This window comes from Salvelinus fontinalis, chromosome 2, assembly GCF_029448725.1.
Source record: "Salvelinus fontinalis isolate EN_2023a chromosome 2, ASM2944872v1, whole genome shotgun sequence".
NCBI classification, from domain to species: Eukaryota; Metazoa; Chordata; class Actinopteri; order Salmoniformes; family Salmonidae; genus Salvelinus; species Salvelinus fontinalis.
The window spans coordinates 83,960,117-83,983,897 of NC_074666.1; the positions used below are offsets into that span (position 1 = coordinate 83,960,117).

General features: G+C 45.0%; 1 protein-coding gene across 1 annotated transcript in view; it reads left to right on the forward strand.

Moving 5' to 3' along the window:
- LOC129829475 (SH3 and cysteine-rich domain-containing protein 2-like) overlaps window positions 1-21,939 on the forward strand; it is an 84,574-nt gene extending 62,635 nt beyond the window's left edge. The window contains exons 3-11 of the mRNA XM_055891181.1: window positions 9,357-9,451; window positions 10,591-10,681; window positions 11,565-11,683; window positions 12,130-12,208; window positions 12,355-12,443; window positions 12,555-12,643; window positions 15,619-15,670; window positions 16,218-16,355; window positions 16,592-21,939. Coding sequence (XP_055747156.1) covers window positions 9,357-9,451; window positions 10,591-10,681; window positions 11,565-11,683; window positions 12,130-12,208; window positions 12,355-12,443; window positions 12,555-12,643; window positions 15,619-15,670; window positions 16,218-16,355; window positions 16,592-16,690 — 851 coding nt within the window. The 3' untranslated portion in view covers window positions 16,691-21,939. The remainder of the gene's footprint in view (window positions 1-9,356; window positions 9,452-10,590; window positions 10,682-11,564; window positions 11,684-12,129; window positions 12,209-12,354; window positions 12,444-12,554; window positions 12,644-15,618; window positions 15,671-16,217; window positions 16,356-16,591) is intronic.
- The last annotated feature ends 1,842 nt before the right edge of the window (window positions 21,940-23,781 follow it).

Below are 23,781 nucleotides of genomic sequence, written 5' to 3' on the forward strand. Positions count from 1 at the left end.
TCTCTCTCCTCTCCCAGTCTCTCCTCTCTCTCTCACTCTCTCTCCTCTCTCTCTCTCACTCTCTCTCCTCTCTCTGTCTCTCTCCTCTCCCAGTCTCTCCTCTCTCTCTCACTCTCTCTCCTCTCTCTCTCACTCTCTCTCCTCTCTCTGTCTCTCTTCTCTCCCTGTTTCTCCCCTCTCTCCCAGTCTCTCCTCTCCCAGTTTCTCTTCTCTCTCCTAGTCTCTCCTCTCTCTCCCAGTCTTTCCCCTCTCTCCCAGTCTCTCCTCACTCTCTTCCAGTCTCTCCTCTCTCCCAGTATTTCCTCTCTCTCCCAGTCTCCTCTAGTCTCTGCTCTCTCCCTGCCAGTCTCTCCCATTCTCTCCTCCCCCTCCCAGTTTGTAACAGAACTGAGCTTGAGCAAATAGAAGGTTCAGTTCAGTTCATGTATTTTTTGGTTTGTGTTTCCACGCCTTTATTATGGATTGGTAATCATAGGGCTCTAGACTAAATCCTTCTAAACATTAGTTTTGGCAACAGTGAATAAGTAAACCTTGAAATGGAAATAAATTGTTTGGATGACTCAAAACAATGCAGCTGAATGACATAGGGATTGTCTTCTCACTCTCCAACATATAAAGGATAAACGCAAAACGAATTATATCAAGAAAAAGGACAAAGGACATTTCTCCACTCTAACTAGGCTTGTTCCTAAGACAATGCTTGATGAGAATTGGTGTGACTAAAAACCAAATAGAACCTAAATGCCTCCAGCTGGTTGTCAGTCTCTCTATGTTTTGAGAGGGACCGTTGATAATGCACTGCTTCGTTCAGCAGGCAGTGGCAGCACAGTAGAAGTAGGGCAGTGCTTGATCAACCCTCTCAGGATGACTGAGATGAGATTTACATCAAACAGGATCCTGCTTTCATCACATGCCAACCTTATTTATGACTACATTCTGTCTCTCTTCCTCTCTCTCTCAACCCCCCCTCTCTCTCACCTCCCCTCTCTCTCAACCCCCCCCCCCTCTCTCAACCCCCCCTCTCTCTCACCTCCCCTCTCTCTCAACCCCTCTCTCTCTCACCTCCCCTCTCTCTCAACCCCCCCTCTCTCTCACCTCCCCTCTCTCTCAACCCCCCCTCTCTCTCACCTCCCCTCTCTCTCAACCCCTCTCTCTCTCACCTCCCCTCTCTCTCAACCCCGCCTCTCTCTCACCTCCCCTCTCTCTCACCCCCCCCCTCTCTCAACCTCCCTCTCTCTCGCTTTTCTCTCTCTCTCTCTAAACCACTTCTCACTCTCCCCCTCTCTCCTCTCTCAATTAAATTCAAGGGGCTTTATTGGCATGGGAAACAAATGTTAACATTGCCAAAGCAAGTGAAGTAGATAATATACAAAATTGAAATAAAAAATAAAAATGAACAGTAAACATTACACTCACAGACGTTCCAAAAGAATAAAGACATTACAAATGTCATATTATGTATATATACAGTGTTGTAACGATGTACAAATGGTTAAAGTACAAAAGGGAAAATAAAAAACATAAATATGGGTTGTATTTACAAAGGTGTTTGTTCTTCACTGGTTGACCTTTTCTTGTGGCAACAGATCACAAATCTTGCTACTATGATGCACACTGTGGTATTTCTCCCAGTAGATATGGGAGTTTATCAAAATCGGGTATGTTTTCGAATTCTTTGTGGATCTGTGTAATCTGAGAGAAATATGTGTCTCTAATATGGTCATCCATTTGGCAGGAGGGTAGGAAGTGCAGCTCAGTTTCCCCCTCATTTTGTGGGCAGTGTGCACATAGCCTGTCTTATCTTGAGAGCCAGGTCTGCCTACGGCGGCCTTTCTCAATTGGAAGGCTATGCTCACTGAGTCTGTACATAGTCAAAGCTTTCCTTAAGTTTGGGTCAGTCACAGTGGTCAGGTATTCTGCCACTGTGTACTCTCTGTTTAAGGCCAAATAGCATTCTAGTTTGCTCTGTTCTTTTGTTAATTCTTTCCCATGTGTCAAGTAATTACTTTTTGTTTTCTCATGATTTGGTTGGGTCCAATTGTGTTGCTGTCCTGGGGCTCTGTGGGGTCTGTTTGTGTTTGTGAACAGAGCCCCAGGACCAGCTTGCTTAGGGGACTTCTCCAGGTTCATCTCTCTGTAGGTGATGGCTTTGTTATGGAAGGTTTGGGAATCGCTTCCTTTTAGGTGGTTGTAGAATTTAACGTCTATTTTCTGGATTTTGATAATTAGCGGGTATCGGCCTAATTCTGCTCTGCATGCATTATTTGGTGTTTTACGTTGTACACAGAGGATATTTTTGCAGAATTCTGCATGCAGAGTCTCAATTTGGTGTTTGTCCCATTTTGTGAATTCTTGGTTGGTGAGCGGACCCCAGACCTCACAACCATAAAGGGCAATGTGTTCTATAACTAATTCAAGTATTTTTAGCCAGATCCTAATTGGTATGTCGAATTTTATGTTCCTTTTGATGTCATAGAATGCCCTTCTTGCCTTGTCTCTCAGATCGTTCACAGCTTTGTGGAAGTTACCTGTGGCACTGATGTTTAGGCCAAGGTATGTATAGTTTTTTGTGTGCTCTAGGGCAACGGTGTCTAGATGGAATTTGTATTTGTGGTCCTGGCGATTGGACCTTTTTTGGAACACCATTATTTTGGATTTACTGTCAGGGCCCAGGTCTGGCAGAATCTGTGCAGAAGATCTAGGTGATGCTGTAGGCCCTCCTTGGTTGGTGACAGAAGCACCAGATCATCAGTAGACATTTGACTTCAGATTCTAGTAGGGTGAGGTCGGGTGCTGCAGACTGTTCTAGTGCCCTCGCCAATTCGTTGGTAAAAATGTTGAAGAGGGTGGTGCTTAAGCTGCATCCCTGTCTCACCCCATGGCCCTGTGGGAAGCAATGTGTGTGTTTTTTGCCTATTTTAACCGAAAACTTGTTTGTACATGGATTTTATAATGCCGTATGTTTTTCCCCCAACACCACTTTCCATCAATTTGTATAGCAGACTCTCATGCCAAATTGAGTTGAAGGCTTTTTTGAAGTCAACAAAACATGAGAAGACTTTGCCTTTGTTTTGGTTTGTTTGTTTGTCAATTAGGGTGTGCAGGGTGAATACGTGGTCTGTCGTACGACAATTTGGTAAAAAGCCAATTTGACATTTGCTCAGTACATTGTTTTCACTGAGGAAATGTATGAGTCTGCTGTTAATGATAATGCAGAGGATTTTCCCAAGGTTGCTGTTGACGCATATCCCACGGTAGTTATTGGGGTCAAACTTCTCTCCACTTTTGGATTAAGGTGATCAGTCCTTGGTTCCAAATATTGGGGAAAATGCCAGAGCTAAGGATGATGTTAAAGAGTTTTAGTATGGCCAATTAGAATTCGTTGTCTGTATATTTTATAATTTCATTGAGGATACCATCAACACCACAGGCCTTTTTGGGTTGGAGGGTTTTTATTTTGTCCTGTAGTTCATTAAAGGTAATTGGAGAATAAAGTGGGTTCTGGTAGTCTTTAATCGTTGATTCTAAGATTTGTATTTGATCATGTGTATGTTTTTGCTGTTTGTTCTTTGTTATAGAGCCAAAAAGATTGGAGAAATGGCTTACCCATACATCTCAATTTTGGATAGATAGTTATTCGTGTTGTTGTTTGTTTGATGTTTTCCAATTTTCCAAGAAGTTGTTAGAGTCTATGGATTCTTCAATTACATTGAGCTGATTTCTGACGTGCTGTTCCTTCTTTTTCCGAAGTGTACTTCTGTATTGTTTTAGTGATTCACCATAGTGAAGGCGTAGACTCAGGTTTTCTGGGTCTCTATGTTTTTGGTTAGACAGGTTTCTCAATTTATTTCTTAGGTTTTATCATTCTTCATCAAACCATTTGTCATTGTTGTTCATTTTCTTCGGTTTTCTGTTTGACATTTTTAGATTTGATAGGGTCAAATATAGTGTTTAGATTTTCTACTGCCAAGTTTACACCTTCACTATAACAGTGGAACATTTTGTCCAGGAAGTTGTCTAATAGGGATTGAATTTGTTGTTGCCTAATTGTTTTTTGGTAGGTTTCCACACTACATTCCTTCCATCTATAGCATTTCTTAATATTACTCAGTTCCTTTGGCTTAGATGCCTCATGATTGAGTATTGCTCTTTTCAAGTAGACTGTGATTTTTCTGTAATCTGATAGGGGTGTCAGTGGGCTGACTGTGAATGCTCTGAGAGACTCTGGGTTGAGGTCAATGATAAAGTAGTCTACAGTACTACTGCCAAGAGATGAGCTACAGGTGTACCTACCATAGGAGTCCCTTCGAAGCCTACCATTGACTATGTACATACCCAGCGTGTGACAGAGCTGCAGGAGTTGTGACCTGCTTTTGTTGGTTATGTTGTCATAGTTCTGCCTAGGGGTGCATATGGGGGAGAGAATGCTGTCTTTTCCAGGCAGGTGTTTGTCCCCATGTGTGCTGAGGGTGTCAGGTTCTTGTCCGGTTCTGGCATTTAGGTCGCCACAGACTAGTACATGTCCCTGGGCCTGGAAATAATTGATTTTCCTCTCGAGGATGGAGAAGCTGTCTTCATTAAAATATGGGGATTCTAGTGGGGGGATATAGGTAGCACACAGGAGGACATTTTTCTCCGTTAAGATAATTTCCTTTTGAATTTCTAGCCAAATGTAAAATGTTCCTGTTTTGATTAATTTAATGGAGTGAGTTAGGTCTGCTCTATACCAAATTAGCATATCCCCAGAGTCTCTTCCCTGTTTCACACCTGGTAGTTTGGTGGATGGGACTACCAGCTCTCTGTAACCTAGAGGGCAACCAGTGGGTCCATCTCCTCTATACCAGGTTTCTTGTAGGATGACAATGTCTGTATTTCTGATTTCTTTGATGAAGTCCAGGTTCCTGCTCTTTAGGCCAAAGGCAGATGACCTCAGGCCTTGGATATTCCAGGATGAGATAGTGAAGGCTTTGTGTTCCATAAAGTGTCCAATGTTGTTGGTCGTGCGGTTTGGCCACAGGCTAGTAAGTGTGAGCAGAGCCTGCTGAGCATCTGGTACATGCCATTGGCTTGGGCTAGTGTAAGAGTGGGGCTTGGGCCTGTTTGCCTGCTCAATGCCTGGGTGTATGTGTGACTTCCATGTTGAGGCCCTCTTTGTGGGGGTTGGGTGCATGGGGTGGGCAGAAGGAGCATAAGTCTGATCTGAGGGGGGCTAAATGGGGTGTGGGCATGGTTGACTTGGGGGGGTGTTGATTGGTTGCATCTGGTACATGCCATTGGCTTGGGCTAGTGTGGATGTGGTCGGGATGTAGGTCCTCTCAGCGTGGGTCCTCTATGTGTAGGCCCGGGGGGAGTCCCGCAGGTCTGGGAGAGTGTCTCGCTGGTCTGGGCGGGGTGTCTATTGATCTGTTGCTCCTGTGCGAAGTGTTGGGGCTGCGTTTGAGAGCGATGTCCTTTAGGGTCCGGGCGAAGGTGGGCACTGCTGCCTTGTATAGGTGGACCTGGTCATAAAGGCTGTTCAAGTCCAGGGTGGAGTGGTGGGCCGGGTGAACATTTAGTTTTGAGGCACAGTCACGGGAAATACTTGTGTTTACCCGCTGTATGGTAGCAGGGTGGATGTAACCACTTGTGCATTGGTGAAAGTAGAAGAAGCTTTCTCAAATACTCCCTTGAGTGCTGTGGCCACCCTTTCTGCTGTGCTCTCAGGTCGTTTGTGCCTGTGTGTATTATTATGTAACTACGTGAACATAGTTGGCCCTCAGACAGAAGGACTAGGGCGCGCTGGATGTTTGGACACCAGAGTTTAGACACACTGTGTTTTGGAAAAAGTTTTTTTTCTTGTATATATTTCCCATTTGAGTCCATAAGGAGTTCAATCTGTGTCTTGTGTATGTCCTCAGTGGGTGTGGGGGGGTTGTCAGGAGGGCTATCAGGGTGGCTGACAGGGGGGGGGTGCTCAGAGGGGGTGAGATCCCCTGGGCTTGGGGTTCTTCATCTGTCTGTTCTGCTGTGATGTCGACGTGGTCAAGGTCTGGGGTGGACTGTTCTGCTGTGGTGTTGAGACTTTTGTCGGGAACTGAGGTGGGCTGTTCTGCTGGCGTCTCTGCGGGGCTGGCCACCTCTCTAGTGGGTTGTTCTCTCTCACACACCATCCCCCTCAACCTCTCCTCCAGCAGTCTGATCCTCTCCTCCATCCCCCTCAACCTCTCCTCCAGCAGTCTGATCCTCTCCTCTAGTGCTCGGTTCTTCTCCTGCTCCTGCTTTTTCTCCTGTTGAAGTTGTCTCACCACAGTCCAGAGTGCAGATATGTCTCTCTCCACCTCCAGCCCCCCTGGATCTGGTTAAGGGGGTGTTGTTGTGCTGGACTGTTGTCTGGGTCTGTGCTGACTGGAGTGTAATCACCTGCTGTTCCAGCACCACCTGCCTTACCTCCAGCTGGGGGAATTTATCTTTCATTTCAATGAGGGAGTAGTACTCTGTGCTGGGAGGTTGACTTTCAGCTGGGGGTGGCTCGTCTGTGGGGTTATATAATGAAGAGGTCTGGTCTGACCCACTCGGGGTGGGGGTATCTTTCTCAAGGGAGAGCTTGTCCTGCTGAGCTAATTATTTGATTAGGTGAAAGTCCAGCTGAAACTGTTTGGGGTAGCCCTGTACCAATACTGTTGCAGACTTATAGAGATTTATATTAGCTGACAGAGTCCTCGTTGTCTAGTATCCTGAGTTTCCACCCATCGTTAACACCCCCTCTCTTAACCTCTCTGGGATATGTGGGACGCTAGGCATGGCCAACATCCAGTGAAAATGCAGAGCGCCAAATTCAAATAAATTACTATAAAAATTTAACTTTCATGAAATCACACATGCAATACACCAAATTAAAGCTACACTTGTTGTGAATCCAGCCAACGTGTCGGATTTCAAAAAGGCTTTACGATGAAGGCACACCAAACGATTATGTTAGGTCAGTACATAGCCACAGAAAAACACAGGCATTTTTCCAGCCAAAGAGAGGAGTCACAAAAAGCATAAATAGAGATAAAATTAATCACTAACCTTTGATGATCTTCATCAGATGACACTCATAGGACTTCATGTTACACAATACATGTATGTTTTGTTCGATAAAGTGAATATTTATATCCAAAAATCTCAGTTTACATTGGCGTGTTACGTTCAGTAACGTTTTGCTTCCAAAACATCCGGTGATTTTGCAGAGAGCCACATCAATTTACAGAAATACTCATCATAAATGTTGATGAAAATACATGTGTTATGCATGGAACTTTAGATAAACGTCTCCTTAATGCAACCACTGTTTCAGATTTCAAAAAAGCTTTTCCGAAAAAGCACACCATGCAATAATCTGAGTACAGCGCTCAGAGCCCAAACAAGCCAAAGAGATCAGAATGCACTCCCAGGAATCCCAGTTTTACAATAAATGTTTGATTTGTTCGATAAAGTCCATAATTTATGTCCAAACACCTCCTTTTGTTTGCGTGTTTAGTACACAATCCAAACTGACGACGCGCTGGCAAGTCCAGGCGAAAGTTCAAACGAAAAGTCATATCACAGTTCGTAGAAACATGTCAAACTAAGTATAGAATCAATCTTTAGTATGTTTTTATCATAAATCTTCAATAATGTTCCAACCGGAGAATTCCTTTGTCTTCAGAAATGCAATGGAACGCAAGCTACCTCTCATGTGAATGCACGTGACCAGCTCGTGGCACTCTGCCAGACCTCTGACTCAATCCCCTCTCATTCCCCCCTCCTTTATAGTAGAAGCATCAAGCAAGGTTCTAAAGACTGTTGACATCTAGTGGAAGCCTTAGGATGTGCAACATGACCCCATTTCTACTGTATCTTGGATAGGCAAAGAGTTGAAACACTACAAACCTCAGATTTCCCACTTCCTGGTTAGATTTCTTCTCAGGTTTTTGCCTGCCATATGAGTTCTGTTATACTCCCAGACATCATTCAAACCGTTTTAGAAACTTCAGAGTGTTTTCTAATTATATGCATATTCTAGCTTTTAGGACAGAGCAGCAGGCAGTTTACTCTGGGTACCTTTTTATCCAAGCTACTCAATACTGCCCCCCTGTCCCAAAGAAGTTAACAGAGGGGTAGTGTGCTAATATAGCACTGTGCCATGCCAGGGGATGGTCTGGGTGGAAGATGCAGTTGCTGATGTTCCCATTTTTATAATAGTCAGCAAAAGGTGTCTCTTGAGTTTCCATAAGTAGCTTCATGTTGTGCTATTTTCCTGTCTTATCATTCTTTACATACACAGGGTAGTGTATTTTAATTACCTCTGAACAGCGGGAGGCAGCTTCTAAGGCCTCTCCATTTGGTTGGAGTAGACTGTGTGACTCTCCTGCCATCGTTGGGCTAAAGGGCTTTGACACCTCTCAATTGACACGTCAGTGCAAAAAAAAATAAAAAAATTAACACCTTTTTCTCCCCAATTTCGTGGTATCCAATTGTTAGTAGTTACTATCTTGTCTCTCTCCTTCGGGAGAGACGAAGGTCGAAAGCCAAGCGTCCTCCGAAACACAACCCAACCTAGCCGCACTGCTTCTTAACACAGCGCGCCTCCAACCCGGAAGCCAGCCGCACCAATGTGTCGGAGGAAACACCGTACACCTAGCGACCTGGTCAGCGTGCACTGCACCCGGCCCGCCACAGGAGTCGCTGGTGCGCGATGAGACAAGGATATCCCTACCGGCCAAACCCTCCCTAACCCGGACGACGCTAGCCCAATTGTGCGTCGCCCCACGGACCTCCCGGTCGCGGCCGGCTGCGACAGAGCCTGGGCGCGAACCCAGAGTCTCTGGTGGCACAGCTAGTGCTGCGATGCAGTGCCCTAGACCACTGCGCCACCCGGGAGGCCACGTCAGTGCTAATTGAAGTTGTATCAAGCTTGGCAGCCTTAACTTAGCATTCAGTCCTTATAAAGTAATGTAATGTATTTTCTTCTTGGCTTTTGGAAATAAAATATAGCTTCAGACTAAACATTACTCACTCAGTTCCAGGTTGGATGGTGTTTTCGGGTTTCTGTTGTTTTCAAGAGCATTTGCTGTATAGCGTTGGAATAATAATCTTTGGTAGTTGTAAGCCTTCCAGGTGATTCCGTAATTAGGTATTGAGTTTTGATTTGGAGTGAAGGTTAGCTGTAGAGGGTAGCATCCTGTATATGTTCCTGACAAAAAAAGTGTTTATCTAACTCTAAATCTATCTTTTTTTAAGAACATTCTGGAAAATACAGGAGCTCATCTGCTCATGACCTCTCCTCTCTCTCTCTGTCTCTGTCTCACTCTCTCTGTCTCTCTCTCTCTCTTTTTCTCTCTGTCTGTCTGTAGGTAACTCTAAACAGGGTCTTCGGTGTAAAACCTGTAAGATGGGTGCTCACCTGTGGTGCACCTCAGAGTTGTCCCAGCAGCCCTGCAATGGAAAGGTATGCCCCCTGCCTTGGTCTACAGATCTGTACATATACATATACATATACACACACGTGCACGCACACACACACACACAAACGCACGCGCACACACTGCAGTACTGGCCCCAAGGCGGAATCAGTGCTTCTCAAGGTTCTGTCAATGAATGCAGTGAAAAACTGCTAACAGTATGGGCACACATATGGAATGGGCAGTGAGTATGCAGCAGTGTTTGTAGGTGTGTGTGCGTGCGTATGCATTCATGTACAGCTGTGTGTGCATAGATACTGCTGATGCTGTTGAAACCAGCCCGTTAATCAGTGGTCAGAGTGGGCCCTCTGGTAGAAGGCATGAGCTCCCCTGTCTGAGTTCTCCCTGTCTAAATATTCCCTATCTGTTTCAAACCACACATGATCTCTCTGGATCCCTTCAAGGACGCCAGATAGATGCCATTGGTATGCAGGGGAAGTCAGGTCCCTGAACAACGTCGTTTGAAATTCACTGAGGAACTCAGGAGCTGTTGGATGTAGAAGAGAAATACTGTACTGAGAGGGAGGGAGGGAGGGAGGGAGGGAGGGAGGGAGGGAGGGAGGGAGGGAGGGAGGGAGGGAGGGAGGGAGGGAGGATTATCTACAATGAGCCAGAATATCTTTGGAAGGAACAAAGGAACACCACTCATCCCTGTTACTCTGCCCCTGTATTATAACAGTGCTGATAGCTCATCTCAATGTCAGCACACGGGGAAATCAATATCTCCATTGAAACAGTCCCCGTGCCTAATTCAGTGTGAAATTGTTTGTGTGTTCTGTGTGCAGTTGTGAACGTGTAAGTAGGCTGCGTGCTTGTGGGAGTGTTTCAATGTGTGAGTGTGCGTGTTGAGACTCCGGCAGCAGGTTTAATTGATTTACAATTAAGCCAGAGAAAAAACAGTGATGTTAGCAATCTTAATTCTCGCAGGGTACTCATGTATTGACTTTTGGCAACTGTTGGTCAGACTGTTGCTGCTAAGTCCGCCCTATCTCGTCCTCTCTCTCTACTTCAATTACTGTAATGTAATTCTATAAATTAGCTGAATAAAACCCGGAACTACAGGCTATAAAAATGAATGAATGTAAACAGAAAATCCATATTATTCTCCCTCCTCTGTGTGTGTTAGTCTGGGGTCGGGGCCTTCAAGCGGAACTTCAGCTCTCCCATGCTGGTCAACGAGCAGCTGGCTGTCGTCAAAGAGGTGCAGCCCACCCAAGGTGAGCATGCCCAGTAAAGAAAGTGTGTGTGTGTGTGTGTGTGTGTGTGTGTTTGTGTATCTGCGTGTATCTGCATCCATGTGTGGGGTGTCGTGCATGAAGACATGTGTGTGTCGTATCCTAGCCCTGCGAGGAAGTGGACGTGATTCATGTCCTTCACCCTATAGAATAGATCCTTGTGAATAAGGGTCAGCTCTCATTCCACCTGCTGTCCTTTCCTTCTTCCTTGTTTCCTTCCATCCATCAGTGTTCCGTTAACCTGCTCCCTCCCTCCCACCGCCATAACCCCAGGTCTGTCACTTTGACTTCTGGGCTCGTGTTCCAAAATGGGACCCTATCCCCTTGGCCTTGTCAAAAGTAGGGCACTATAAAGGGAATAGGGTGCTGTTTGGGACTCACCTTGGGTCTGAGCCAGGGCAGGCTGGGATTATCGCCTGTTATTACACACATCAGGTAATACAGAACAGCCCATCTCGCTGCCATTACAGTGACTGTTGAGCAGGGAAATGACTGGTTTTGATGGAGCTCTACCTGGAATAGAGAACCAGTCCCAACTGATTCTCACTCTGACTGAAACTCTGAGAAAACATCAACTCAATACAGCCTTTACCACTAATGCTTGACTTTCATCTCACAGAGCACTGAAACGACAATGTACTTCCTTGAAAATACAATGTGCAAACTTGTAAAGAGCCTTGGACTTTACTGGTGCCCTCTGCCAGATCTTCAGTAGGTCACCGTCTGTCTGGGACTGTGTCATTACGGCTATATTTAGAGCTTAAAGTCAGTTATGATGGCAGTTATACATATGATCCCAATCTGTGATGCTGCTTGTCTGTACGTGTGTTCCTGTAAAGGTTTCAATATCTGTGTGTGTTTTCAGGGGCAGGCCGGGGGCGTGGGGTGGACCCTATTTACGCAGCCCTGCGCTATGGGACGTCCCTGGCACAGATGAGCCGATCCAGTTTTGGGAGTGTGTCCGAGTCGCCCACGCACAGCCAGGTATGACGTCACCACCTGTACCATGGGGACACGCAGCCTGTTAATTAGTGACTCTATAGAGGGGGCCTTCACCTTCATGTGACCCTGTATTCAATCTTCACATGCTCCATCACCTGCATGTGACCCTGTATTCAATCTTCACATGCTCTATCACCTTCATGTGACCCTGTATTCAATCTTCACATGCTCCATCACCTGCATGTGAGCCTGTTTCTCTTGTCCTGTTGTGTTTCTAGCAGTCCCAGCAATTCTCCCTCACTTAAACTGGCATTCTTAGCGACAGTATATCTCTATGACTCAGAGCCTGAGAATCTGGTCTCCGTCAACTTACCTGGTAAAATAAGGGTTTGGCGTAGAAAACTACAGAAACACATTGAGTGTCTCGATGTGTCCCGAGTTTTTTTGTCTTAGATCCCTCTTTTTCCATTTTGTTCTCTGTTTCTCAGGGTGAAGGAGGGGAAGGAGGAGAGGAGGGGGAGCAGAGGCAGTACAGCATAGAAGAGGAGATGCCACAGGAGACAGGGGGTAAGAACACGAGTGTGTGTGTGTGTGTCTGTTCGCGTGTGTGTGCCCTCATGTATTTATGTGTGTGTGTGTCTTGAGTATGTACATCCTTGCTTGCTGTCTGACCTGGTCGTTCAGGCTGAGTGACCCATCTCCTTGTCTGTCAGATCTGCCTCCGTGTGAAAACGAGAAGGCTGAACCTGAGGGTGGGGGCAGCGAGCAGCTCCAGGAGCCTGTAGAGGAAACCAGCGTGAAGGTACACACACACACAGTCCTTCTCCTGCTAGATGACCTTATGTTCAGAGACACTATATTTAACCAAAACGTTTTCCGTCTGTATTCCTTCTCCCTGTCTGTGTCCAACCAGGTTCCCAAGCGTATTGAGGTCCACTCGATCCACACGTATGTAGCGCTCTACAAGTTCCTGCCTCAGGAGCACAACGACCTCGGACTAGAGTGAGTGATTGAATGGGGACTGTTTGTGTGGGTTTGTGGTGTGCCTATATGTGTGTCCGTCCCAGTGCTTTACGGCACCTGTCATTTCTTCAAGATTAAAACATCCTTGCCATCTGTAGAAGGGACAATGTGAAGGAACCATTAAGGAGGTGCAGCCTGCTAATTATAAAACACAACGACAATTACCGCCCACACATACACACTGTCCGCTTTGGGGTGGGGGGGTGGGGGCTGAATGATAAAGACACTGAAAATGAATTAGAGATGAAAGGATGAGGAGAAATATGGAGGGACTAGACGGAGAGAACAGCTTGAAACAGACATGAGCACAGAGAGAGAGGAAAAGGCAGGGGGGTGGGCGAAGGGAGTGAGATGAAGAGATGCAAAGTATGCCAGCAGAACAGGGAGAGTGTAGAAGGGAGTGAGAGGAAGAGGAGGAGGAGGAAGGAAGGAAAGGGATGAGGGAGGAAAGATAGAAGAGTATAAAGGTCAGGATTTGTGTTAGGGAGAGAAGAGAGCTGTGGGTGCAGGTAATAAAGAGGTACATCGCCATGGGGATGGTTCACAGCCATCTGGTGTCTCACGGATGTGTGTGTGTGTGTGTGTGTGTGTGTGTGTGTGTGTGTGTGTGTGTGTGTGTGTGTGTGTGTGTGTGTGTGTGTGTGTGTGTGTGAGTGAGTGAGTGAGTGAGTGAGTGAGTGAGTGAGTGAGTGAGTGAGTGAGTGAGTGAGTGAGACAGGCCAGGACGATCAAATAGGGCAGCAGGGAGAGCAGATCAGACACCCAAGGGACTTCATAGAGAGAATTTGTGTAATGGGGACAGTACAGTAGCTCTGTGTATATAGGACAGTATAGTAGCTCTGTGTATGTAGGACAGCCCAGTAACTCTGTGTATACAGGCCAGTAGAGTAGCTCTGTGTATACAGGACAGTACAGTACACTAGCTCTGTATATACAGGACAGTACAGTACACTAGCTCTGTATATACAGGACAGTACAGTACAGTAGCTCTGTGTATACAGGACAGTACAGTACACTAGCTCTGTGTATACAGGACAGTACACTAGCTCTGTGTATACAGGACAGTACAGTAGCTCTGTGTATACAGGACAGTACACTAGCTCTGTGTATACAGGACAGTACACTAGCTCTGTATATACAGGACAGTACAGTAGCTCTGTGTAGACAGGACAGTACACTAGCTCTGTATATACAGGACAGTACAGTAGCTCTGTGTATACAGGACAGTACACTAGCTCTGTGTATACAGGACAGTACACTAGCTCTGTATATACAGGACAGTACACTAGCTCTGTGTATACAGGACAGTACAGTAGCTCTGTGTATACAGTACAGTACACTAGCTCTGTATATACAGGACAGTACAGTAGCTCTGTGTATACAGGACAGTACACTAGCTCTGTATATACAGGACAGTACACTAGCTCTGTATATACAGGACAGTACACTAGCTCTGAATACAGGACAGTACACTAGCTCTGTATATACAGGACAGTACACTAGCTCTGTATGTAGAACAGTACACTAGCTCTGTGTATACAGGACAGTACAGTAGCTCTGTATATAGGACAGTGGATACTGGATAGTCTGTGTACATGAGTCTGATTCATGTTTATGTGTTTGTGAGAGGTGTGTGCTTGTGCATAGGGCTGTGATGGTAATTTTTGATGATGGTAATTGGCCAGCCAAATGACCGCGGTCAGCGTAATAACTGTTCAAATAGCCTGGGGAAAAAAATATTTACACATTTTCTCCTTTCCTCTGCTCCTGACTGCATGTGCTGCCATAGAAATATAATTAATAGAATGGGCATCCTCATTCAAGTCCATGGTGGTGTAATGGGTGGAAGTAAAAGCAGGAAGGGTACCCATCAATATGCGTTGTGATTTGTTGATTCAACTCAACTGACATTACAAAAAATACATTCCATCGCATAAGCCACATCAGTCAACATCATTTGAATGAACAATCTACATTACCATGGAAATTATTGCATCACAATATCAAACGGCCATTGCAAGGGAAGGGAGCGTTGCCTAGACTACCGACAGCTCGTTTACTACAACACCTTGCTTGTTTCAGCAAGGAGAAACAAAGTTTCATCCGTTGTTAAGAGTCCATTTTACCGCAGATATGGACTCAACCGCACGAGTGCTCGGCAGTCCCGTCTTCAGTCAGCCGTTCGCTCCACACAAAAAAGAAATCATCACAATAGTGTTTTGTCTTTAAACGGTTAAGACGATTATCTTATCTTCATATCGGTCTTCATCCATAACCGTTACGGTTACACGGTTGTTGTGCCAGCTCTATGTCGTACATGCATGTCTGCGTGTGGGGTCTGTGAGTTATTCTCTGTGTAAATTCTGTGTGTGTGTTTGCATACGTAGGTGTGTGCGTCCGGTCCTGGCATGCGTGCGTCTGTGAGTGAGCGAACGAGCAAGACAGAGTCACTGTTTGTCAGACGCCGTGCTTGCCACTGATTGGTGCTATTACGTCAGTTACACATCCAAGGACTGTTGCTATTTTAAACATCATTAATGTGTGTAGGAATCAAAGTCACCTTTTCCTTACCTACATTTTATTCATTTAGCAGATGCTCTTATCCACAGCAATTAGGGTTAAGTGCCTTGATCAAGGGCACATCAACTGATTTTTCAACTAGTCGGCTCGGGGAATTGAACCAACGACCTTTGGGTTTATGGACCGACACTCTTAACTGCCAGGATACCAGCCGCCACCTCTGAGTCATGGGAGGGGAGTTAATCCCAAGTGAACAGTAGCATGCTGTGTACAAAGATACACCACACAGAGTTTGAAATCATGAACACACTCTCCCTGTATGAGTCTCTTCTCTTTTTTCAATGCTGGCTTTGATGTACTCTCTCCCCTCTTTCTTCCTTCCCCCCCACCCCCCTTCCCTTATCTTCCTCTCTGTCTTTCTTTCTCTCTCTCAGGCCTGGTGATCGGGTGCTGGTCACTGATGATTCTAATGAAGAGTGGTGGAAGGTGGGCAATTAATGATCTCCACCACTGTAAATGTGTGTGTGTGTGTGGTGTGTGTGCGTGCGGTGTGCGTGTGCGTGGGTGCGTGCGTTAGTTAGGCGTGTGAGTATGAACTGTATCACCTGCCATATTGTTGGCCTCTCCTAAACATCCAGACAGACAGAAATAGAAACATAATTTCCTCCGAAAATCGCTTTAAGAGGGAAACATAATGAATTTAACTAGCGTTCCGACCTGAAAGAGCTTTTTATTGAGTCGGTAATGAGCTTCAGTCGCTCTCAATGTTCTGGAGATGGTTGCGTTCAGTCTCTGGCAGAGATGAGCGAGGCTCCGTATTAACTCTTCAGTGCCTGACACTCAGCATAGAGCACTGGTACAGAAACACATAGACAGGTCTCCATTTTATGGGATGGTTTACAAAACACTGAAAATCATACACATCCAGACAAAGTCAATTAGAACATAATTGTGAACACCCAACTCCGTGGATACAGACCTGAATTTATTTGAATGTATGTCATAATTACTCTACGTGTCATCTGTGTGACAGGGAAAGAGTGGAGACAAGGTGGGCTTCTTCCCTGCTAACTTCGTTCAGAGGGTGCGACCAGGGGAGAGGGTGTGGAAGGTCACCCAGCCTGTCCTTGCCAGCCGAGGGATGGGCCACATGCCAGTGAAGGAGGATCAGGTGAGACACTCATTTTGTCTCGTCTTTCTTCCTTTGCCCTGTAGTTGTGCCAAATAATCTATTTCTTGTCTGCTTCCACTGCCTTTCTATTTGAACCTTCCTAAACACCCTTGTCTCTCTCTCTGTCTGTCTCTGTCTCGCTCTCTCCGCTCTCTTTCTCTGTCTCTCTCTCTCTCTGTCTCTCTGTGTCTCTCTCTCTCTCTGTCTGTCTGTCTCTCTCTCTCCCTCTCTGTCAGATCTGTGTGGGGAAGAGTGAGGACAGTGAGGGTTTCCTGAAGCTGAGCAGTGGGAAGAAGAGAGGACTGGTCCCTGCTGAATCCATTGAGGAGATCTAACCTCTGTCTCAACACCAGCCCCCCGTCTCTCTCTGTCCAGCACCCTGTAACCTCCCCACACACCCCTTTATAAGGCCTGAGGAGGACCAGCCAGTCCGGAGGTCCTCCAACACCACCATCGTGAGGCCCACCACCCTACTAAACTGAGTGTGGAGCGGTGACAGTTAAGCTTGTGAATTCCAGGTGATGTGGAGGATGCCCCAGTCTTATGCTGGCTGACCTTGTCTCCTCCACCCCAATGTAGCTGACAGCCCGGACTTGAAAGGGTTGGTTTCCCTTCCACAGTGGGTTGGCCTCTGTGTTTTGGAGGACTATCTAAGCCTCCAATACCTCATGTTTTCCTGCTCTAATGTACCTTTGTGTATTAGTGAACTGGGTTTGTCTGTAGTCCACTCCACAAGGGTAAGAGTTTTAGGACTGAAGGACTGGCTGCTGTGGACTCCAATAACTTCCCTCAGGAAGGAAGGAACTTTGAGACTATTTTCTGTCTGGTGAGTCTGGTCTCTCTGTGTGTGATTTGACAGGTTATTTTTCACTGTCCTCTGTGGCTGGATATCATGAGGCTGAAGAATGCAGGATTAAGGCCGTCGCATAATATCCAGTCGAAACGTGGTGCGCCGTTTCGCGCATATATAATGACTAAAATGTGTGTCGTTTCTGTTGGTTTTGGTGTTCGGGAGGTTTTTTCTGTTCGCTCACACAACATTTTGTATTGGGGCAAGTTGAAGTTCGGTAGCCGACGTCTACGCCCTTTCGTCTGTAATTGGTCAACTGTAGCGTTTTCAAATGAAGGTCTTTAAGGGCGTATGAGAGCACAGTCGTGCGCGCACACCTAGAACCTGAACCTCCTGTTCTGCTAGGAGCAAACAGAAGCTAGTATTAGTATACGTTACCTTCATCAGGAGGATGTACTTGTGTTGTGTGTGGGAGTTCCTGGTTCCTGTTCGTGGACACTGCATGGAAGAAAACATTTGTTCTTTCTCTGACGATCTAGAACAAGCGTCACACTCCTGATGACATCATCACAGATGGACGCCTACTATGATCACAGTAATTCATTTAAGAGGTGACCGTGAAGGAGATAATTGCATGCTGAAGGATGTACTTGTTTGAATGCCCGGTGTCAGTGAGATGTTCAGGATATTGGTGATGGTTGTAGGTGTAGGTGCTTGCATTTTCTCTCATCCTTTCGTTTGGTCCACCTTCTCTCTCTCTCTCTCTTTCACTATCTTTCTTTCTCTCGTCTCTCTCTCTCTCCTTCCGTCTTTCTCAGCTATCACATTGGTCCCTTGGCTGGGATTTGACATCAGCTTGATTTAGACTGGCACAAAACTTAACTGCTCTGCAAGGACGGATGGGCGGGCAGGCAGGCGACACTGGGCAGAGTACACCCTGGTCAGACCAGACAGCCAGCAGAGGACAGGACAAACTAGGTTTATTTCGACACACACTCTCCCAGATCCTGACTCACCGGCTGACTCACTGACATTCGACCTTGCACTTGACAGGTTCCAGAAGGTCAGTCAGTTCCAGAAGATCGGTTCCAGTAATCCCCGTCATTCTATTGTACAGCTGGCGAATCAATCAAACACTTCAGAAAATCTGTTTATCTATGTCCTATTTATTTAAAAAAAAAATACAAAATATTCAATTAGATTGGGGTGGTGAATACTTACATAAATACTTCAATGTTTTTTGTTCTCTCTCTCAGTAGTGTTTGAATAGCCTAGACTGTAGAAAACATCTATGAATAGAGCCAATGCTAAAAAAAGAAACAAATGGAGCAACAACACCATTTTTTAAACGGCTCTAAAATTAGTTTCAATTTTCGGGCCAATTTAGCAGACGGGCACTGAGGAGCCGTGGAAGACTTGGGAAGTGTGTTCGTGTCTTTTGGCTCGTCTGTTTGGTCCACCGCTGGTAAACGAATAACAGCCAAGAGCCAGTCGGCTGGAAAACCACATGAACAGACCTTGTGAGTGTGACAACCGGACATGGTCCCGCTAGTCTGAGGGACAGGGAGCGAGGGATATGGAGAGACGTAGACAAAAGGGGATGACCCAGGTGTAGAACCATCATAAATCAATGTGTCTGTATGCAGGTTTCTTTGTCTATGGCTGACCAATTCAACATGGATCAAATGTCAGTCTCTCTCTCTCTCTCTCTCTCCATTCCCCTCTCTTTCCCTCTGTCTCTGACACTATTGGGCACTTTTGCTGCTAGTGGGAGGGGTAGCTGGACTGCTGTATTGTACATCTAAGCATGTTTAATGATAGGATAATGGGTTGGATTTCAATGTTTCCATAATGTATTGATTATTTATTGATTTAGACAGATATCTATCTACTTGCTGAGTTGCAGCACGTAGCTGTCACACTGGTTGCATTAATAACATGTCCCCTCCCGCTTCCTGTAATATAAGAATACAGTATATACAGTTAGCCATCTGGAGAGTTAAAGAAGTATGGTCATGAACATATTGGGTGCGTTAGTAAATTCAATCTGGAGTGCCAGAGTGCGCTCTGGGCGTTCGTAAATTCAGATTGTTGGTCAGATTGTCCGATCGTAAATTCAGAGCGTTACGCTCTCTGAGCGTTCAGCGCTCACACTGGACGAGCTGGCGGAGGAGGAGGCTTGATTCGGGCGTTCAGACCTCATAAAGGCAGTCCAGTACCCAAGCTAACTTGCTAGCTACTTCCAGAAACAAATGAGAGAGCACCTCACTCGGACCAGTTTACTTGACCTAGCAGAGCTGGTTAGGCTGTTTTCATGTTATCCAGAGCGTTTTGTGACTGTAACTGTGCTGCTGGCAACAATTTAATTGCGCTTTCTTTGACGATGTTTACTGACACCAGCCATATTCAACGGGTGTTAAGCGTTTGTAAATTCATCAGTTATATTCTGCTCTCTGGCACACTCAGACGAGAGGTGCTCTGAAATCAGAGTAGATAGAATGAGTGAATTTACGAACACCCCCATTATTTCAGTGTTTTGTTCCTCACATAGTGCATTGTAATATGATCATCTTTGAGTCTATATCCTCTGTCTGTGGATGGATGATGTGTCACAGACTGTGATGAATGTTGTTTTTTTCCTTCCGCTGGGGCCATGTGTTCCTATGTATAGCAAGGACTTCTCTGGTCCTCACAGTGCCAAACCAGAAGCTATACCCAGTCACTGGGTGTACAGCTGGAGGAATTGTTTGTTAGCTTATTCCTTACCGAATTTTCACACGAGATGTACATTTCCGGTAGGGTTCATGTAGACAGAGTCTGTCACCCTTTGTGGACCCTGTTTGATTCGCTCTTCGTGTAACATTTCTATGTACAGGCCCTGGCCTCGTTTCCCAGTTGTGATGTAATTTAAGCATTACGATGATTTTACCAGATGCATCGTTATTTACGAATCAATTTTTTAAAAGAGCTACTGCCTCTATAATTTTGGTCATAAAGTCAGTCTCGTCCAAAACAGATTTGCGGGATGATAGGGTACAGTATCAGTTTTCTGTGTTTTTATTTTATTTTTTATCCTGCTGGCAGCACACAAGTAATCATATATTCAAAGCGACGCTGCACTCGATCATAATGCCCATGGTCAATATCCCTATGGGGCAAGTTAGGGACCATCAGTAAATTACACAATATTGGGACATTAAAACGTTAATAGCTCCAAATTTCAATGACTTAAAAACCTCAACCAATAAAAATGTATATACAGGTATTGAAAGCATTTAACCTTTTACTGCAGTGGGCTAAATCAGGGTTACACGGAGTGTTTCTTGGTAGTCTTAAAAATCTACTTTGAAACAAAGTATACACCTCACACACATGGCTATGGGCTTTAAAATACCTTGACCTAGTCAGATATAGTTGAAATGTATTACATTTTGAGTTTGCATCCCAATATTACACTTTATTTACATCACAGAATACTGAAATATAACAAAACTGTTTGACATAGAAACACCAGATTTTCGGAAGTATTTTTCTTTTATAATGTTGATTTAATTACGAAATTATGAAAAATATGAATAACATTCCACTCATGAGGCCACTAGGTAATTTGGCTGCATGAAAGAGGTACTGAGACAACCAAAAAATACGCACATGAAATTATTGTCCCATTTACATTGTGTAATTCAATGACATCCCTAACTATCCCCAGAGATACGCTATACAAAGCCAAACCAATCCTCGCCCCGACCGCACACCAGCCAGCTGAAGCTAAGTGGCTAAATCATTTGGCTAACTATTCCAACCTGCGAACACACAAGACACCCACATTAAACCACACCCCGAAACCAACTCACGTTGAATTCCGTCATGGCCGCTAGCATTTATTAACGAATCAAATCTAAAACGAGGCCAAATTAGGAAGTGCAGTCACCCTTTCAAAGTGTTTCCCAAACAAGCATGCAGAGAGGTGTTACGTTCTCGTCATCAGACCATGTGTCGATACTGATTGGATCAAAATAAAAGCAGCACTCTCAAATCAGCTTTCTCCATTCAAATCTGACCTTAACATTAGAATTATCCCACAATCCTGACAATGGATCACCTCCTATGAGATATTACCACCTACAGCATGGCTGCAAATAGGCTATTGATGCGGCTTATTATGCTTCCCCAATAACAATGCATTAAATCACAGAGTGGGCCCATCATTGCGCAAGCGTTGTCACACATCATGAAACACATTGAGGCAAAAAATGACAGAGAGTAGCCTTGTAGAAAAATAGAACTCAATTGATTGAACATTACATTAATTTCAGTCTGATTGAAATAGCCTATATAGGCCATGTATTCTATGTGTCTTTTAAAGCAGTCATCTCGCTTTTCATTTGAAGCATAATTGTATCCTTGACCTGTTTGTAACAAATACTTTGGCAACTTTGTATTTGTAGGTAACTTCGTTTTGAAGTTGTCACAGTCAGACAGATAGCCTAAACATCTTGATTCTATGTTTAGCAGAGATCTGTGAATAAAGTGACGCAAAAAGGGCACTTTGGGCACGAGTGGTCTGCAAAGGTTTTTAAGAGCCATGTTACTAACGAAGGCTCTGGGAAAACACCTCGGCTAATAAAGAGACATCGTAAGAACGTTCTAGCGATGATCTGTCAAGAGGAAGGCTCTGGGAAACGAGGCTCTGCACAGTAAGTGTATGTTTTAGTGTGTGTGCGGATATAGCCTTAGTTAATATCACTGGAAGAACACATGCCTCAATAAAAAAAACTTTACCCCTGACTGAAACTCTGGTGTTGTGTGAGTAACTGTCGCTGCTCTCATTCTCCCTCGTCTAGCCACTTTACTCTTAAATACCAGCATCATGTCCTCTTTGCTCTCTCTTCACTCTCACTCCATCATTGTCACTCACTTCCACTCTACAGATGTAGGATCTTAATTTGAGCCAGTTTGCCACAGCAGGACAATAATCCCGCAGCAACAGGAAATGTGATTTATTATGTGGATTATAATAAATAGTCATTGTTAAATGGGTTGATACATTTTTCACAAGGGGAAATCAAGTCTGACGTTTATTTGTGGAAATTCCAAACTTCAGAAGCCTTTTTAAACCTCAAATACACGACAAGTACAACAATACCTGCACTGTGTTCTCCTCCAACACATCTCTTTCTTTTGTGAAAGAACTTCATTTTGCAGGGTAGGATAGTGTGCCGAAATCCAGTAGGTTTGGAAAAGACAATGGTATTCCAGACTCCTTGTTTAAGTATAGGGATAACAAAAGCTTTACTGAAATGGGGCCTACTTCTATGACTGCCAATGACTGCAATCTGGCCTTTCTCTTGTGTGTGTGTGTGTGTGTGCGTGTGTGTGTGTGTGTGTGTGTGTGTGTGTGTGTGTGTGTGTGTGTGTGTGTGTGTGTGTGTGTGTGTGTGTGTGTGTGTGTGTGTGTGTGTGTGTGTGTGTGTGTGTGTGTACATGCCTGTGTGTGTGAATATGCGGTGTGGGCACACTCGCTGGCAGAGTTGTGTTACAGCAGCAGGGGTCTTTTGGTGTCCTCTTGTCTGCCTGTAGTAGCCATCATCTGCCTAATTAGTGTATAAGGAGCAGAGCATGGAGGGAGGCATGCTGAGTGAAACAGTACTTAATGGCACCCACCCACACACAGTCACACACACAAACACACAAACGCAAATATAGTGGCTAAGTATTTTGATGCTTAAACAAGGAACACAAATAGTAAGGAGTTGTGATGTCATTTCCTTGTTTACAATGAGGCTGCTGGAAGGAAGAGATCTGACAGGCCAGAGAGGGAGAGAAGTGGAGGTAAAGAGAGAGGAAAAGAGTGGGGGGGGGTGGAAAGAGACGGAGGGAGGGAGAGAGAGAGGTGCCAGAGGATGCTTCATATCAGAGTGAAAGGTAACACTTTATTTGGATAGTCCATCTGTAGATGCTCTACAAACTATCAGTAACATTTCAACTAACTATCTGCTAACCCTAACCTTAACGTTACCCTAACCCTTATTCTAAACCTAACCCTAACTGTAACCTTAGCAAGCAGTTGCTTATCAACAGATAGTTTGTTGATAGTATGGCCATCTGTAGAGTATCTACAGATGGAGAATCCAGACAATCCAAATAAAGTGTGAACGAGTGAAATCCTCACCTCAAAAGAAATTAATCACAAGCTCTATGTTATGTCACTGACTGTCAAACATCCTCTGGTTTTGGGAGTCCTAATGGGTTCATGTTTGTTCATAACTTACAAACCAAAATGAATGAATGGCATGTATGCATGGACACGTCTCCCAAGGGGAATAAACAGGCTGTCCACTGTACCAATTGATCTTCGGATTTCTGTGAGCGTGATAGGGCAAAGCTAGGCTGGGAACCCTACTAAGCTAGATAGAAGGCTGCATGGAAGGCTATCTGAAGAAAGTTCGCTGGCCTGTCCAAAACCCGATCTTAAGGCCAAGATAGTTTACTACACCTAAGGTGAAAACATACACTGAGTTAAGAACACCAAATATCGTAGAGTTTTTTTGCCCTCAGAACAGTCTCAATTCGTCGGGCCATGGACTCTACAAGGTGTCAAAAGCCTTCCACAGGGATGCTGGCCCATATTGACTA